We start from the raw sequence: 17,318 nt of genomic DNA on the forward strand, positions 1-17,318 counted from the left end.
CATTTATGGTAAATTGGCTGTATATTCAGCAACTTATGATGATTCTAATTGTGGACATACCTGCTTCCATAGATTTACATACCTTTGGAAGTTCAGGTTTTCTGTACAAACATTGTGCCCATGTAATACATTGTCACCGATAGACAGAAGCAGGCATCTACGTAGATATGTTATTTGAGATGAACTGATCCACAAGTGATTTATCAACTAGTTCCAGGCAGCTAGTGTCTCACCTAGGGACATACCTGATGGGTAGGCTATAACTTGATCATGGCCATCCTTCTGCTCTACCAATTGAGCTACCAGGTCACCTGCTTGAATCTTTACTTTATAAGTTTGTCTAAACAGTTCAGTTAGGAATTCAGATGCCAACATAAATTTATTTTATAAAGAAAATTAAATACTTTGTCTGTAGTGTGACATCTTAGTTGGTTGGTAAAGTATGTTTTTTCATTATTCCTAAACTAGTAGAAGGTAAAAAGACAACAGTTTTCCTTTTTTTCCTCTTGTTATTATACAAGAAATTGCCTTTTGTTTTGTTCATTTAGAATCTAGAGTGTTGCACTTAACAAAAGAATCAGGCTATTGTCTCTATTATAGTTTTGACCACACCTGTTCAGGTGACTGAATTCAACTGGAATGTGTGTGGGTAACTGCATTGGGGGACAACAAATAGACAATTATCAAGTGGGAGACAGCAGCTTAATTCCCACAAAAAAATTAAATAAAAATAATGCACTTTTTTTGGACCAAAATCCAAATGTTTTACTAAAACAAAAGACATGGCTGATTTGGGTGGGACAAGTGGTGGAATGTACAAAGTACTTGTACTTTGTTACTTAGGATTCATTTGTACAAGTAAAAGTAATTTGATTCTGTACTTAAATACATTTTCATATATCTGTACTTTAAATTAAGTCAATTTAATTATGTTAACTTTGACTTTTACTTCACTATATTTAAGAGCAAATATCTACTCCACTACATTACTAATCAAAATTGACTTACATTTTCTCCTTCCGTGGTTTAAAAGACTTATTTGACATATTAGCTTTACTCAAAGTGAGCTGGTATGCAGTAATTTTCCTCTTTGGCTTCCGGATCTTAAACTTGACATTGCCTACACCTTCTTCTCAATCACATACGAACAGCTCAGGAATAAAAGTGAAAAAAGGAATCAGATCATATAGTTAAAGAGCTTCAACCCATCAATTATGTCTGGTAACATTAATTACCGTTAATTACTATTAACTGCAGTTTTTGAGTACACATGAAATAATCACCTGATATACTTTATTGCTTTATTTTCTATTTTATAGAAATAGCTGAATCAGTAGTTTTTGGATGACTGGGGCTCAAGTCGAGATAATGTTATGATTTCACGTGTATTAAATGAGCATATATTAACACTTTATTGCCTTATTTTTTTTTACCTCTCAACATTTGCCCAACGTCTTACTGAGTTGGCCGTTGAACAGAAGGCAGGTTCTTTAGTTTTTTAATTTTGTTTCATTTCACTTCAGACCACCAGGGGGCAAGCGAAAACTACAACCCGAACGGAAGTAGATTGAAGCGGAAGTCTCGTTGGTGTTTTTGAGCTCTCCGACTGGCGGCGGGATAATAGTGTTGTTGCCTTGGTTGACGAGCGAATTTCGTGGTTTTTACTGGCAGACGTTCAGGTAAAACACAACTGCAGATCGATTAACAGTGTTTGTTAGCTAAATATCAACGCCAGCACGAACTAAAGAGAGTAGAGGCCCGAAATATTGCAGCGTTAGCATATTGGTTTAGCTAATATGCTAACTAGCTTGTTAGCTCCGGTAAGCACGCTACATGCTAACGTTAGCGTTACACATTATGGTGCAATTTCGTTGTTTCTTTTTCTATACGTTTAAATTATGCTTTATCTTAGTTTGTAGACAGAGGATGTAGCAATCAACATGAGTCTCTACCAATAAAGTTTCTTTAAAGCTAACACGCTAATCATCAGTTCAAGTTCTGACAATGACCAAACCTCGACTCTGTCTGTAACAGCAGTGCCCAGGGTTTAAGTACATGTATGAAAGGGTGAACTCTACTACGTTCTACTAGTGATTTAGTGAAAGAAACACATTTCATAGTAATAAATGTCCCGCAGGCGGTGCCTCAATATGACTGAAGCTTGAAGTTGCCTATGGAATGCGAAGTAATAAGATAAGACAAACCTTTATTCGTCCCCCAGTGGGGAAACATCCAGTGGTCGCAGATCTGTACAGCGGCAGCTGTTCTCTTAAAGGCCTTTTGTGCATTGACCAGTCTCACATTCCATAAAAGGAGTTCAAGAAGTTGACATCTGCTAATATTTGCATCGTGCGAGCACGTTCAAAGCTAGTTTAAAGGTACAGTGCCGAAAAGGTGCCACTGAAGTTTGGATACTGTTTACACCCAGATGAGTAGATGTAAATTAAATCTAGCATTGTTGTGAAGTCATTGATCATCAGAAATAACACAGTTATCTGGAAGCAGCTCGTATTAGTTGAGAATCCCTCTTATTGTCTGACTTTAAGTGAGTTTAACTGAGTGAAAAGGTGCATGTCACAATTAATATCATGTCTGCATTTATATTTCAGTGAGTTGTAATTGATTTATGACACAAAATCTATATGTTGCATTTAAAGTAACTTAGCTTAATGTTCTTGAGCTGTGTCACAGTCACTGCTGTTGCCTTGATCCACCTTTGCAGTTAGAACTGCAGAAACAGCCCTAAAAGCACCAAAAGTTGCTAATTTTGTTTTTTATTAATTATCGATTGTGTTTCTCATTTTCCAGGAAAACCTACCAAAATATATTTGTTTAAATATGACAATGTTTATATTTGGTCTTAGTACAGTTACATTTTTTTTCTCCCTGAACTTGCACAGTAATGATGCACTTTAGCCTCCAACTTAAGTTTCTAATAATGATATAAAAATATTGGATGTTCAGTTTTAGTCCAATGGGCGACAGTGATGACGAGTTTGACAGGAGGAGACGAGACAAGTTTAGAAGAGAGAGGAGTGACATGGAAAGGTCAAGAGAGAGAGAGGAAAGACGGAGGGATGACTGGCCTGACAGGTAAACACACTTGGGTTTTAGTAACAAAAGCTATTTTTTATTTTTCACCTTTGAATTAGTTTGAAGCTGCATCATTTTTCTTGACCTCTTTCCTATTTAGCCATGTTTTATTATTATTTGAGCCATGTTTATTAATCTGTGTAGATATTTGTACTAACTGTTAATAGGGCTGTGCAATAGATGGTTTACACTACTCACAAAGAGTTAAGGATATTTGAAGTTCTATGATGATTCTCTTTTCCATGCAAATTTTCCAACTGTTCAATGTTTGAGTACTTACTGTATAACACGCTGTTCTCTAACAAGTTGATTAACCACATAAATATCTGATGCACGAATCGACCACTAAATGTTCTGGTTCACTGACAATTTCTATTTAAAGAGTTGTCTCCATTATGCTGTTCACATTTTGACATCATGAGACCAAGAAGACACCTAACAATTGATCAACAGTACCTGGACATTGCAAGGCTTCAAATGGGATCCTCTCAGAAGGAAGTTGCCCCTGAGTAGTATTGTTGTCAGCAGGTTGCAACAGAGTCAAGAGAGACTAGAAGTGGACGTCCTTTGGCCACATCCCATGCTGATGACTGCTTCATTGTGAACAGTCCCCTGCTGAACCGGATGATGAATGCCACTCAACTCCAGGCACATTTAAGGGATGCGAGAGGCACATGAATGTCACATCAGAGCATTTGAAACCATCAGCATCAGCATGGTCTGCCTGCTAGAAGACCTGTAAGGGTACCTGACTACATTACCAGGCACAGTCATCATCATCATCTTGCATGGGCCAGGGAGCATTTGCACTGGATAAGTAACCAGTGGGCCTCAGTGCTGCTCTGATGAGAGTCTATTGACATTGAGCAGAAATGTTGGCCGCCAGTGCTGTTGGAGATGTCAAGGATAATGCTATGCATCAGCCACTGTTGTCATCAGACGGTGATGTTACAGTCTGGACAGTTGTGTCTAGTCAGAACAGAACTGCCCTACACCGTGTGATTGGTGCTGTGTCAAGCCAATAGTACATGAGCATCACAGGCCTGATCGCATCTTCATGGATGACAATGGCGAAGTTCATCGAGGTCGCATCATCAGGAAACGGCTGCTGGAGGCTGGGGTGCCTCCAATGAAATGGCCCACACCTCCAGACCCGAATCCCATAGAAAACCTATGGATCAGCTGATTTGTCGTGTGGAGGGTCGTAACCTTGCACCCCAGAACCTCGATGACCTGAGGGCGGCTCTTCGAGAAGAGTGGAAGGCCATGATTCAGCAGACAATAAGTCGAGTTGTGAACATCATGGGGCAGCGTTGTCAAGTTGATGCTCAAAGACAAGTTACTGAGACGTTAACATACCCACCACTGTTTTTAGATTTTGTTTCAATAAATTGTTTGAGATTAAGAAATGACCATTCTTCTGCTTAAATGCTGTAATTTCATGACATATCACTGTAGCTTGAACTTTTTAGATTTTCACCTAAAAGTGGAATATGTCTAACTCTTTGTGAGTAGTGTATATGCTGTCATACTTGCTCCTTACAGACCATCAGAGAGTAGAAATCTGTGGAAGTAGGTGGAAATAGTGTTTTTTAAATTTAGTTAACATTAGCTTGCAGCATCGCTACAGCTCCTCAGCTACCAGCAACTTTTAAGGTGGGGTGAAATGAAAACTAAGTAAAGTTGGATGAAAAAATTGCATCCCGTTATGATAAAATGGTAAAAAGCTTAATCCTTAATCCCCCTGCCATATATGTTCTTATGAAGGACTACTTGTACTAGCTATTTGTGCATTCTGTAATATATTGATGAAATGTTTTGGTCATATTGCACAGCCCCAACTGTTAAATTTATTTCTTCGTACTAAGCATAACATGTTTTTTCAGACTTTTTCTTTTTATTTTTCATCTTTCAATGAAATGTTTCCATAAAATGTTCCATGCTTTAGGGAATGGGACCGTGGCAGAGAGAGGAGGCGGGATTATGATCGTGGTCGCAGAGAGAGATTTTCTCCACCTAGGCACATCAGCCCGCAGCACAAACGCATGAGGAGAGATTGGTGAGTGCGTAGCAGAAGCACATATAGTTGTGATTGTCTCTCTCTGTCCCTTCCCCCACGTGTCCCCGTCTTTGGAGTTGTGTGTTTTCAGTTTGCAGCTACTGGTCCTACCAACACGCCCGATGTTTTCTTGTTGCTTTTTGTTGCCTTTTTCATGTAGGTCTTGCTCGAGGGAGAATTGTTGAGTTTTCTCTACATCTTGACTTTATTATTTAAAGTTCCTTGAGATGACTTCGTTGTGAATTGGGACTATATAAATAAAGTTCAATTGAATTGATTTTTAAAAATATGTATTTTTATTTTCCAAGTGTTCGTGTGTCAGCTTTCATTCTAAGACTCATATTTTGTAATTTTCCAGGGAAGACCACCGAGGGGAGCCATACCACTATGACTTGCCATATGGAGGAGGTGGGGGACCTTTTCCAGGGGCAGGCCCTCAGGGCTGGCACCCTGATCTCCCCCACCTTCACCCACCTCATGGAGGTCACCTGTTGCAGGGCAGGTAAGCAGTTTGTTATTGTTAATGTTTTTCCCATTTTATTCCTATATACATTAAAAAAACCTTTATTTCATTGAATCTTACATGTTTGCACACCAGGGGAAAATACTGACACATTTTGACTGTCCCTTCTTCACCGGCCTTGAATTAAATGCAATTAAATAATCTTTTATGGTGTCAACTTTGGTTGAACAAATTTAACAAATTATATCCAGTAATACAGACTAAAGGAAACATGCTGGATTGAATGGTGGTTGGTACACTGGAGTCGACAATGCTTTTATGGGGCTATGCTCTTCTGGCTTACAGACTTAAGTTTGAGGAGCAGCCAGTTCATGATTGCCGTCCTTAATAGTAGTGTTTTTATATATAATAGCATTGAATTTTGAATTCATGAATGTTTGTTTTCTCAGGTTAGGGATGGTGGATCCAGACCTCCCTCGCCCTGGTCCTCCTGTCATGAGGAGCTTTAAGGTCAGCAAGTAAACAAAAAAGTGAAAGCTGGATGTGGAAGTTGTAGAGTAGTTGTCTTGATACCTTCCTGTATGTCTCTGCAGGAGTTTCTGTTGAACATGGAGGACAGCGTTGATGAGACAGAGGCTGTGAAGCGCTACAACCAGTATAAACTGGATTTCAGGCGACAGCAGCTGCAGGACTTCTTCCTTCAGCACAAAGACCAGGAATGGTTTCGCTCCAAATACCACCCCGAAGACATTGCAGCGAGGAAGGCAGAGTCTCTAGACGCCCTCAAAACCCGACTGAGCGTCTTCCTATTTTTGCTAGACAATAACTGGCTGGACAACATGTCACTGGATATGGACCATGGCCCTGCCATCATCAAACTTTTGGATGCAGGTGAAGTATAATAAAATGGGATTCACAAACTAAGAGACTTACAAAACATTCAAATAATGCACTTATATGGCTGTTTGCCACTGTTTGCATTTGTTTCCATCCAGATCCAGTTAGGTTTTTGTTTATTCACATTTGGAAAGTATTGACAAAGATATGACTCAATTGTTCGACTGTAAGAAAGTTACTGAGCGTATGTGGCATTAAGAAATTCTTAAAGTTAATTTAGTTAACACACAGAAACTCTGAGAAAGAAAAGTCTTTGCAAAGGTGGATTTGCAGCTCTGACGTCTCTGTTATTCATCTGTCTGGCTATGCAGCTGTAATAAAAATGGAGGGAGGAACAGACTTTGACCTGCAGGTCCTGGAAGCACCGACTGCTCCTGCCGGTGGGGAGGCGAGCAGCAGCAGCAGCACTGGAGGCGAGAAGGGTCAGGGAGATCCCAATGGAGCAAACGTGAGCGCTAACACTGGCCCTGAGCCGTCAGGGAGTCGGACAGAAGACATGAGCAGCAGAGAGACAGGAGAGACAAAAGACTCTAATAAGGTCAGAATCAGTATCAATTGTCAAAGTAACAGTGCCAACTGAAAATGTCATATTGACTATAATTGGAAGGGAAATTGGTGAAAGTTCAGAACAGATACAGACTGATATAAAAACTAATATTTAACTGTGATTATCTGTGATCCAAGGCTGAATCAGTTTCTTATGTGAGTGTTATTGTTTGTGATAAAAAGAAGTCACCAAGTCACTTCGCTCTTTTCTGTGTGATGAAGCTCCACAGCTTGTTTTCTCTGAAAAATATTAGACCCTGTAGTTTTCTTTTCTGTTTTGTCTCAGGACTGTGAAGAGGAGGCCAAGCAGAATGGAGAGAAGAACAAGGATGAAGAAGAGGAGGAAGATAAGAAAGACGAAGAAGAGGAGGAAGAGGAGAAGAAGACAACTAAGAAAGTGAGTTCAGTATCATTGCAGCTGATGGTGAAACAATTAAAGTTCTTGGTTTAAATCCTTCTCCTTTTCTTAGGGTAGGAAGCGAAAACGCAGCATATCAGCTGACAGTGGGGAGGGCAGTGCCTCAGATTCGGACTCCTCACACTCTGATGGAGAGAAAGATGAAGATGAGGAGAAGGAGGAAGAGGAAGAAGATGGAGAAAATGGTAAATGGACATAAATCCTCAGTCCAAATTATCAGTTTTCGATCAGATCTGATCTGTTAACAGCTGTCGGTGTTGTGGATTCATGTTTTTGTTCTTAAGTCTGAACTATACACGTGTCCTTGTTTCTAGAGCGACGTAAAGAAAGAGGGAAGGAGAGAGAGAAGGAAGCTCCGCCGAAGCCCCGTCCCCTGCACCTCACCACCTCCCTCTTCATCAGGAGCATCCCTCCAGAGGTGTCCAAGGAAGAGATTACTGCTGTGAGAAAACACACACACACACACACACACACACACACACACACACACACACACACACACACACACACACACACACACACACCAACTTTTAGCACCTTTGCTAACCTGATTCATTTGGTTGTAGTTGTGTCGCAGGTACCCGGGCTTTCTGCGGGTGGCACTGTCAGACCCTCAGCCTGAGAGGAGGTGAGAAGTATTGAGTTATAACAAACACGTTAAATATTTTTTATCGTCTTTGTCAATGGTAATAAATGTATATTTTAATTATCCATAATAAAGAAGTGTAATGCGATAATATCTTTGAGCCTTATTGCCCAGTTTACGTTATTTTAATAATCTAAGCTGACCCACTACTGGGTCGTACTTACATATTTACCCTGGGACTTTCCATCTACTGCCATCACCTGTTAAGTGTTTACATTTTGTTTTGGTATATGTTTAATTTGCTCGTGTGTGTGTGTCAGGTTCTTCAGGCGGTGTTGGGTGACTTTTGACCGCAGCGTGAACATTAAGGAGACGTGCTGGAATCTTCAGAATATCCGAGTAAATACACAAATACGCAATCAGCATAAGTGTAACACAGGCCGATGGATGAATGTGACGATGCTTATTTTCCTGTCTTGGTCTCTCAGCTTAGAGACTGTGAACTGTCACCGGTGGTCAACAGAGATCTGTGCCGACGTGTTCGCAATGTCAATGGCCTGACTCACCACAAACCGGTGGTGAGGAACGACATCCGTCTGTCTGCCCGACTAGTCCACAGTCTGGACCAGAGGGGGGAGTTATGGGCTGGACAGGTACACTCCCGGTTCCATTAATACTCCTTTTGACTCTGTTTTTCAATATTATCCATAACACCTTAGTAATTGCTATTCTTTGTGTGTGTGTGCATGTGCAGATGGAGACCAACCCCGTCCTGAAGAACATCACAGATTACCTGATAGAGGAGGTGAGCGCTGAGGAGGAGGAGCTGATAGGCGCCGCTGGGGGGAACAATGACGATGCAGGTGACAGCAAAGATCCTGCCTCCTCCTCTGACGTCACCGTGGAGACAGATGAGAAACTGCTGAAGGTGTGGGGAGCTTTGCCTGTCTGATTCTGTGTCTTCCATTTCAAAGTTTATTTTCTGATGGCAGTGAATTTTTGTATGTACATTCGTGCATGCAGGTGCTGGACAGACTGCTGCTCTACCTGCGTCTGGTTCACTCTGTAGATTATTATAACTTCTGTGAGTATCCTGCTGAGGATGAAATGCCTCATCGCTGTGGGCTTATCCATGTACGAGGACCCTTACCTGTGGCTAAAATAACAGCAGCTGAAGGTAAACACTCACACACAGAGATAAATTCTACCATTTATATAACTGTTGGTCAGAAATCCACATATTCTTTGTAGGATCCACAGAACATTAATGTAAATGTGTTTGAAGACTTGAAGTGAATTGGACTGATAATAGTAGTGTGTGTGTGTGTGTGTGTGAAACTCGTAGTGTAACCTGGTTCTCTGATTTTTTTTTTTTTATTTTTTTTTTATTATTTTGCACAGTGAGTGAACATCAGAGGATGTGCGAAGAGCGTCTGGCTCCTCTGCTCTCCCCTTCAGAGACTCTGAGTGAAGAAGAAGCTGCTAGACTGGGGAAGAAAGACCCAGAAATAGAGGTAGATGTCAGACTCACTGTCTTTATGAGCTGTCAAATCAAAATATTTTAGGTACTTTTTCGGGGGCTTTTTTTCTGCTTGCATCTGGTTGCCAGTAGAAACTCTAAACCAGGGGTCTTACACTCGCTGCCCGGGGGCCATGTGCGGCCCGTGAGACGATATGAAAGTTTGATGTTTTATGAATGGCAGTCTACCGTATTGTGTGGTGAAGGTTCCTTTTTTGTGCAAGCTGAACAAACCTATCAATAGCAGCGGAGTATAAGGCTCCCGGGGGCGGGGCCATCACCCGGGCTTAATGCAAGCGGACAAACATTGCACAACTGTGCAGGCGCCCGTGTATCACCACATAGCCGTCATAGAATTACTACTTCTTACTATGTTTGAAACTAGCATGTTTGACTTTGAGCTGGACGAAGCCAACGTTACAGGCGTGAACGACATCCGTTGGGGCCACTCAGCCAGCTCCCGCCTGCCCTCCCGCTTCAGAGGCAGGCCGGAGCCTCATCAGGGGCTCACCCGCCTCGGTTATGTAATCGACGGAACATCTGTGGTAGCTAGGACGTACCGCTGAATCCATGTGGTTATTATAGAAAATAATGCCCCTCCTGTGCTTCAAATGGAGCTCACTGACCTACAAGTGCCACTCTGCCCTCAAAGCCAAGTTCAGGGAGGTGAGTGGAAAAGCAGACAAGCTTGGGCCATGTTTGAGAGAATTGACCCCCGGCTCCCCTGAGCTTTCTAAACTGTTCAAGTGGACCATGTGACTTTTTGGGAGCACATATTTGTGCGAAAAGTTTTTCTGTAACTTGAACGTCAATAAGTCAGAGTACAGGTCCAGACTTACTGACGATCATCTTCAAGCCATACTGAGGGTCTCAACTGCTTCCTCCCTCAAGCCAAATGTGGCTCAGCTATGTGAGAGGAAGCGCTGCCAGGTCTCTGGCAGCAAGAAGTAGGCAAGAGAAGCCATGTTTTTTTTTTTTTTTTTTGTGGAATACCTGATGCTACCCAGCCTCACCTAGACTCTGCCTCCTGCGGCCCCCAGGTAATTTGAGTTTGAGACCCCTGCTCTAAAGTGATGCAGACTGGCTAATGGTGGGTATGCATTTATGTATTCCTGGATTGATTTGTGGTGAGTCGTTAAATATTTGTAATAAATCTGTTTCCCTTTAGGCAAATGACCGTAAACACATCATATTTAAACTCTGAGACCATCTTATCGGGCATAGTGCTTGTGCTGTGGACACGCAAAAATCAGGGACTTTAGCCAGTTGTTTTAAAAACTGCAATAAAGTTCCTCTAAACTGCTCTCTGCGTCTGTATAACCTCTCCGAATGTGTTTCCAGGTGGAGAAGTTCTTATCCGCCAACACTCAGGAGCTCAGTAAAGACAAGTGGCTCTGTCCTCTAAGCGGGAAGAAGTTCAAGGTGAGTTCAGCTACCTGTGTGTGTCTGTGTGTCCAGTATAACTCAGCGGGTACAGTGGTAACGGTTGTTCTTACTGTTTAGGCACCAGAGTTTGTGCGTAAACACATCCTGAACAAACACGCAGAGAAGGTTGCTGGGGTAAGACAGGAAGTCGTGTTCTTTAACAATTTCCTGCTGGACGCTAAAAGACCTTCTCTTCCTGAGAACAAACCCCTCCCACCACCAGCACAAGGTGAGATGGCCACTTAAGACATCATCTGACAATCAGTCATCGTTGCTTAATTTCACTACACAAACTCAACAAGCTGACGTTCCTTCTGTGTGGTGTTGTACTGGGAGAAGTAGGAAACTAATATTTCGGCTCACTGTCTTGAAAACAATGTACTGAGAGTATCTGTTGCTGTTACAGCCACTCCCCCTGGTATACCTGGATTTCCTGGCCAGTCGCCACAGCAGCAGAGTCTCCTGGGATATCCACCTGGAGTCAGACCTCCCATGCCGGGCTTCCCTGGTACACACTCTCAGACACTTACATCATCACATGCAAGATTTGTATAAAATCTGAGGAACATAATTGCTTTGGTGTAATGTTCAAAGAGACTGTTTTCTGTCTCATCATCATTGCAGGGGTTAAAGTTAAAACCTCCATAATGTGAACACTGAGAATTTTACGCCATTGAATCAAATCAAAAGTTACAAGCGATTTGACTGGAGTCTAGTTTGCTTCTGTAGGACTTTGAGTCAACGTTGCAGCGTGTCAGGGAGTCAGTTTTTACATACTTCTGTCAATGTTTTAAAGCATGAAAAAGTAAGTGACAGATTGTCTGGGCTACTGTTTGATATTTTAACCAGCAAATAAGTAGCCTACTACGTCAAAGTGAGGGGAAATACTCCTCTAGTTGATTGATCGTGGATTCCGTCATTCTCTTAAGATGGAAAAAGAAAATCATACTTGTGCAGCCGTAACTATACATCAGTGGCCTGCCCGAGTATATTCTATGTAAGGAAGCTTTGCAATTTGTTGGGCTTTCACAATATTGTTTAGAAAATAGGAACCAATTCATCATAGTTGTTAATATTTTCGTTGTCTCCTTCTAATTTTTTGCCATTTGTAAGTAAATATTGCTTTATTTGTATTCCACTGGTTAAAATGAATGTGAAATTTGTGTGTCTCACTTTCTGTACTGTCCCTGTCAGATTATTACTGTATTAAAATATATTTATGTTGGTATCATGTCTGCTAAATCAACCGTTCTGCTCTGTGGGCGGTGGGAGAGTGGTTATCACTCTTGCCTCACGGCAAGAAGGTCCTCGGTTCTAAAAATGCGTTTTAGGGACCAGGTCATGTTGACCCATAAGTTGCAGAGGTTCAGGACAAACCATCTATAATTTTTTTTTATTTAATTTTTTTTTTTAATTGTAGCGTATCACAAAGCAATAATTTACGGTATTGGTATGCATCCATGTGTTTTGCAGGTGGCGGCGCTCCATACCCCCCCAATCAGTTTTCAGCGGGACGTGGTAACTATGAAAACTTTAGAGGTCATTTAGGAGGAGGAGGAGGAGGAGGAGGAGGAGGAGGGTTTCCTGGGAAACAACGAAACAGCAGGTAGAAGACACAAAGATGATGGTGCACAAAGAAAGGCTCCATTGTACATAGTTTGACTCCCTTCACTGTGTCTATGCAGGGGCATGCGAGGGGACCCTCGGTCCATCATTGAGTACAGAGACCTCGATGCTCCAGATGACCTCGACTTCTTCTAAACATGACAGTAAAATCACAGGATGTTATCTTTTTTTTTTTTTAACCTTTTTTTATATTTCCCCTGATTCCTTTGATTTTTCCCTCCATTGTTTGTTCACCTTTTATTTCATTAGGACAGAAACTGTAGGGCTGTGTGTGTATGTGTGCGTGTCTGTGTGTGCGTGTGTGTCAGCAGGCACAATTTTAACTGCCAGTAAATAGTGATGATGATCAGATTTGTTCCACTTTTAAATAAAGTTCAATACAGGAAGTCTGACGATGCTACTGTGGTTACAGTATTGATACATGAGTTGTCTGCCTTGATGTGAGTGGTTGAGCATTATTTGTTCCTTGTTAGCAAACGAAATGACCGATACATGTAACTGATGAAAAATGATTTTCCTCCTTGTCCACCACAACCTGTAATTAGTTTCTGAAGTGAGCCAACTTTAAAGGTTACCAGAATACTTAATACACAGATTGAGTGCAATTGACTAGGTTAATTTATGTGGACAGGTAAGAGTTTATGGGAATTTGAGAATTAGAGTATTTAGAAACTTTCCTTGAATTCATTTCCAAGTTTTCCGAGCAACTTGATCGTATTTAAAACAATTTGCCTTACTGACTGCAGTAAACATTGACAAAAGTTATAGAAAGGTAAAGTACCTTATTTCTAAAAACACAAGCAAATATTGACAACTCTGAACTATCACTGTTAGCAAAATGATCAGAAACCAGGGACCAGCCCTACAGACAAGCAGTAAAATCATATTTAGTTATAATTAAACAATGGATACAATAAAATGACGTTTGGTTTAAGTGTAACTGAGGGCAGATTTACCAGACGTTGTTGAAATTGCAATTTCCTCAAACGTTTTTTTATTTGTTTGAAGAAATGTAATTGTTAGAGTTGATTGAGTAAAAGCAGTATAACGTGTAAGTAGGTCTGTCCAAGTCAATCGACTGATCTCTTAAGTCTTACAGTAATTTACACAATAAAAGACCACTAGCCTTTAAATTTCCACTTCATGTATTGTATCATCTATAACATTTGTCCCCTGATGAGGGCCCTTACATACAGTATGTATTTAATGAAAGCCACCAGTAAAAGTTCTCTTTTACACTTTCTGTCACCAATAATAAAGCAGCTTCTGTCAGTTTCAATAACACGCTGTATCTTTTATTAAAAGTACCCATAAACGTAAAGGTCTTATAAGGTCTCACACAGAAGCTTTAAGTATGAGACAGTGTGAGGGTTTGACCAGTAGATGTCATCATTAATTTCAGCAATCTGTGGAATATGTAGAGTTATTCTGTTCTGAAGGCAAAAGGGGTCCGACCCAGTACAGGCAGACTGTACTTAATAAAGTGTCTGAGCGTATATCAACACCAGAACACACCATCAGCAAGTTTCATGTAGGTTACATGCTCTTAACAAAAGGGAGAAAGACAGAGGACAGAGACTTTATGTTGCACATAGGGCTATTGATAATTTATATTAATAGCTTTATTTGTGGAGACTGTCATCTGACTGGTGACAGATTAATGTGTTATTAATTCATTTAGACCCAGAAACTGGACCGTACAACACTATAAACTTTATAAATGCACATCTCTGTTTATCATTTGCCAGATTTCAATGGGTAGAAACACTGCATCTTATCGGGGTTATTTTGATAATTTGTCATGTAGTCAAAAGATATTCAATCCCAGCGAGGATTCGAATTGTTCTGTGATTGCAGTGCTGTCATTAGTATGTTACTACGTGCACAATTTTACATTGTGTTCCGAAGCCTGTTTTTTGCCAGGCACAGGTAAGAACACTTAACACTACTAGGTATTTGTCTTGGTGTCAAGTGCAAACACATAATCTAAAATAGAAAGTTAAAATGCAAAGGTGTGACACACAACAATGAGGTTTGTACACAGAGTTGGAATAAAATACAATAAAAGAAGCTGTGTACAGAAAAAGTGGTACTGTGAGTTTGGGGGGATTTGTTCAGCAAGCTGACTGCTGGGCGGAAGAAACTGATTTTGGCTTGAGGTCCTGGTCTTGATGGGCCAGAGCCTCTTACCACACGGGAGGGGTTGAAAGAGCTCGTGTCTGGGATGAGAGGGGTCGACCGCGATCCTGGCGGCCTGTCTCCGGATCCTGGAGAGATGGGAGGCCGATGCCAATCACCTTCTCAGTAGAGTGGCCTTGTTCCTGACCGTGGCTGCAGGGAACCACAGTGTGACGATGTCCTCACAGGAGTTAATGTAGGACGTCACAGTGTCCGCGCGGTAGTGGCAGAAGTAAAAACATCCCAGTTCGTACAGTCCAAACACTCCTTAAGTTCCCCCACAGCCTCACTGGTCCACTTCTTTGATGCTGGAATCAGGTGCAGCGTGATGGACGACGTGATAAGCACCGCTCATAATCTGTTTGTATTTCGATAACGTAATAAAACTCACGGGGTGAGTAAAGATGCTGTCAGGTCCGGGGGACAGTGCAGAGACAGCACCGGGACATCTCTTTTGGCTTCGCCGGAAAACTTAAGATCAAATCCACCGAGCTGTAGCTCAGAGCCCGCAATAAAAATAAATAAAATCACACAGTGGATAATACAGTAAATACCTTACGCGTACTTGTCAGTACATTGTATAATTTCCAAGTGTATTTTGATAAGCAGATTTAACGTAACTTTAGTTTAAGCACATACTTCAAGGCAAATGCTCATCCATATGATTTTTTCTTCGGCAGGTCTGTATCACTTTACTTCCCTTAATTTCTTCCTCAGAATTGATTTAATTCGATTTATTGGCCAACATCAGCACTGGACTGTGGGACACAGCTGGCAGCTTAGTATGGAAGTTACACAGCACATTACTAAATACAAAGCTGACATTTATTAAAAGTACTTGTTTGAAACAGTGAGGAAATTAAATACATACGACAGCTTGTTGTTGAACAAAAAGGATCTTGTCAAATATAATATAGAATAATAAATATTTATATTCGAAGCGAAGATGATAATTGCACCTTCAACCATCAATCTACAATACTCGTCGCCTTCAGGAAAGCGTGACATATTCTTGCTCTGTCACATTTCAAACGAGTTTTTAGTTTTGAAAAGAACAGCGGCAGGTGTCAATCATGACGGCCGCTCATTGTATATCGCCATTGTTACGCAAGCTGTTTCTTTAAATGTCCTGTAAAACCTGCTCCCACAGATCCCACGTGGCACATAGCAGACGTGCTATGTGTAATTGCAATACAAACACAAGCGAAATGATTGAGATTTTTGCATAGGAAGAAGAATTAAAACCATCAGCTTGCGTGTCTGTATCAAACAAAGCCTGAGCTCAATGGCCATGAATGTTATTCATGGTCTTTATGGCTTATTTCACATTTTGGTCAAATTTAAACCTACAGCATCTTTGAACAAATCACTTTTTTATTTGGATTATTATTTGAATATTATTGCTAATAATTTCAAGATGTTACTAAAGCTCGGTTCAAGTTGGGAACAGTTAATGGTTATTGATTGATAACTTCTTTATGCTTTAGATTTGTTTCTCAAGAAGTGGATGAGTCAAAGCTAAACTATTTCATCTTCCCCTGCAGGCTCAGTTATATAACTACGTAGGTCATTGCAGCATTCCATCATAATTTGATAATCGCTCGTTCAAAGCCTGTATCTCGTAACAGTGCAAAGTGCAAAATCTTCACCTGGAAAGTACTGGTTTGGTGACAATCCAACGTCTTTAATTATGATAATATCAAATTAAGTTTGGATGGTGACTCAAAAGATTGCTCTGCCTGTCTTGCTACTAACATTTGCGTAGGTTCACAATGGACAGTTTTAGGAGGATTCGTTTGAAATGTAATAAGTTATTTACTAAACTACTAGTTACTTGCTCAAAACTCTTGTAAGTAATAGAACTATATAAATACATTTGTCCCAGTGTCTTTTCTAACCTGCGTTGTTGGGAACTATGCCACAAGAAGGAATTACTATAGTGCAAAGACATATTGTTACATTCTACATATAAGCCTTTTACCAAAAAAGGCCATAAACCTCGTGAGTAATAAACTTTGATTAATAACTACTTTCATCACATATTTTTATTTAACTAATTTTAACGTCATTTATTTAGTAAGTTACCCGGCAATTGGTAGTTCAATCATAGCTCAAATCATAAGGGAACTTTCCATAATCTTCTGCGTTTAAGGCCACTGACAAATGTTCCGGCTTAGTGACAAATCAGACCAGTTTTTGGTCGTCATGCATGTGACAACAGCAGTTTTACCAAATACCACCATTCCATTCACATGTTCAGCTAGAAGTGTTTTGTGCATAGTTTCTGCCAACAGAAAGATCAAGTCATCTTTGTATAAACCATAATAACACATATATATTCATATAAATACTAATAAGTAATTATTATATACTAATATACTAATATGTTGGTACAACTTTAAGTTAGTTTTAATTTTATCTGTTTTTTGTGCTTATTCAATTTTTCAGTCGTATTCATTATTATTGCTGACAATCATCTTCATTATTAATTGACCTGTTAATGTAAAC

At 40.5% G+C, this 17,318-nt stretch overlaps 1 protein-coding gene across 1 annotated transcript; it reads left to right on the forward strand.

Moving 5' to 3' along the window:
• The first annotated feature begins 1,519 nt into the window (after nucleotides 1-1,519).
• On the forward strand, nucleotides 1,520-13,769 carry LOC137136990 (serrate RNA effector molecule homolog). The gene is made up of 21 exons (XM_067522832.1): nucleotides 1,520-1,679; nucleotides 2,965-3,093; nucleotides 5,042-5,152; nucleotides 5,511-5,654; nucleotides 6,065-6,125; nucleotides 6,209-6,506; nucleotides 6,824-7,050; nucleotides 7,345-7,455; nucleotides 7,529-7,661; nucleotides 7,791-7,918; nucleotides 8,043-8,104; nucleotides 8,383-8,461; nucleotides 8,551-8,715; nucleotides 8,817-8,990; nucleotides 9,086-9,239; nucleotides 9,464-9,576; nucleotides 10,923-11,003; nucleotides 11,085-11,235; nucleotides 11,413-11,514; nucleotides 12,480-12,612; nucleotides 12,692-13,769. Exons 2-21 carry the CDS (start codon nucleotides 2,975-2,977, stop codon nucleotides 12,765-12,767), a joined length of 2,622 nt encoding a protein of 873 aa, XP_067378933.1. The 5' UTR covers nucleotides 1,520-1,679; nucleotides 2,965-2,974; the 3' UTR covers nucleotides 12,768-13,769.
• Nucleotides 13,770-17,318: the final 3,549 nt, after the last annotated feature.

Source organism: Channa argus, chromosome 12 (genome assembly GCF_033026475.1).
Source record: "Channa argus isolate prfri chromosome 12, Channa argus male v1.0, whole genome shotgun sequence".
Classification (NCBI taxonomy): domain Eukaryota; kingdom Metazoa; phylum Chordata; class Actinopteri; order Anabantiformes; family Channidae; genus Channa; species Channa argus.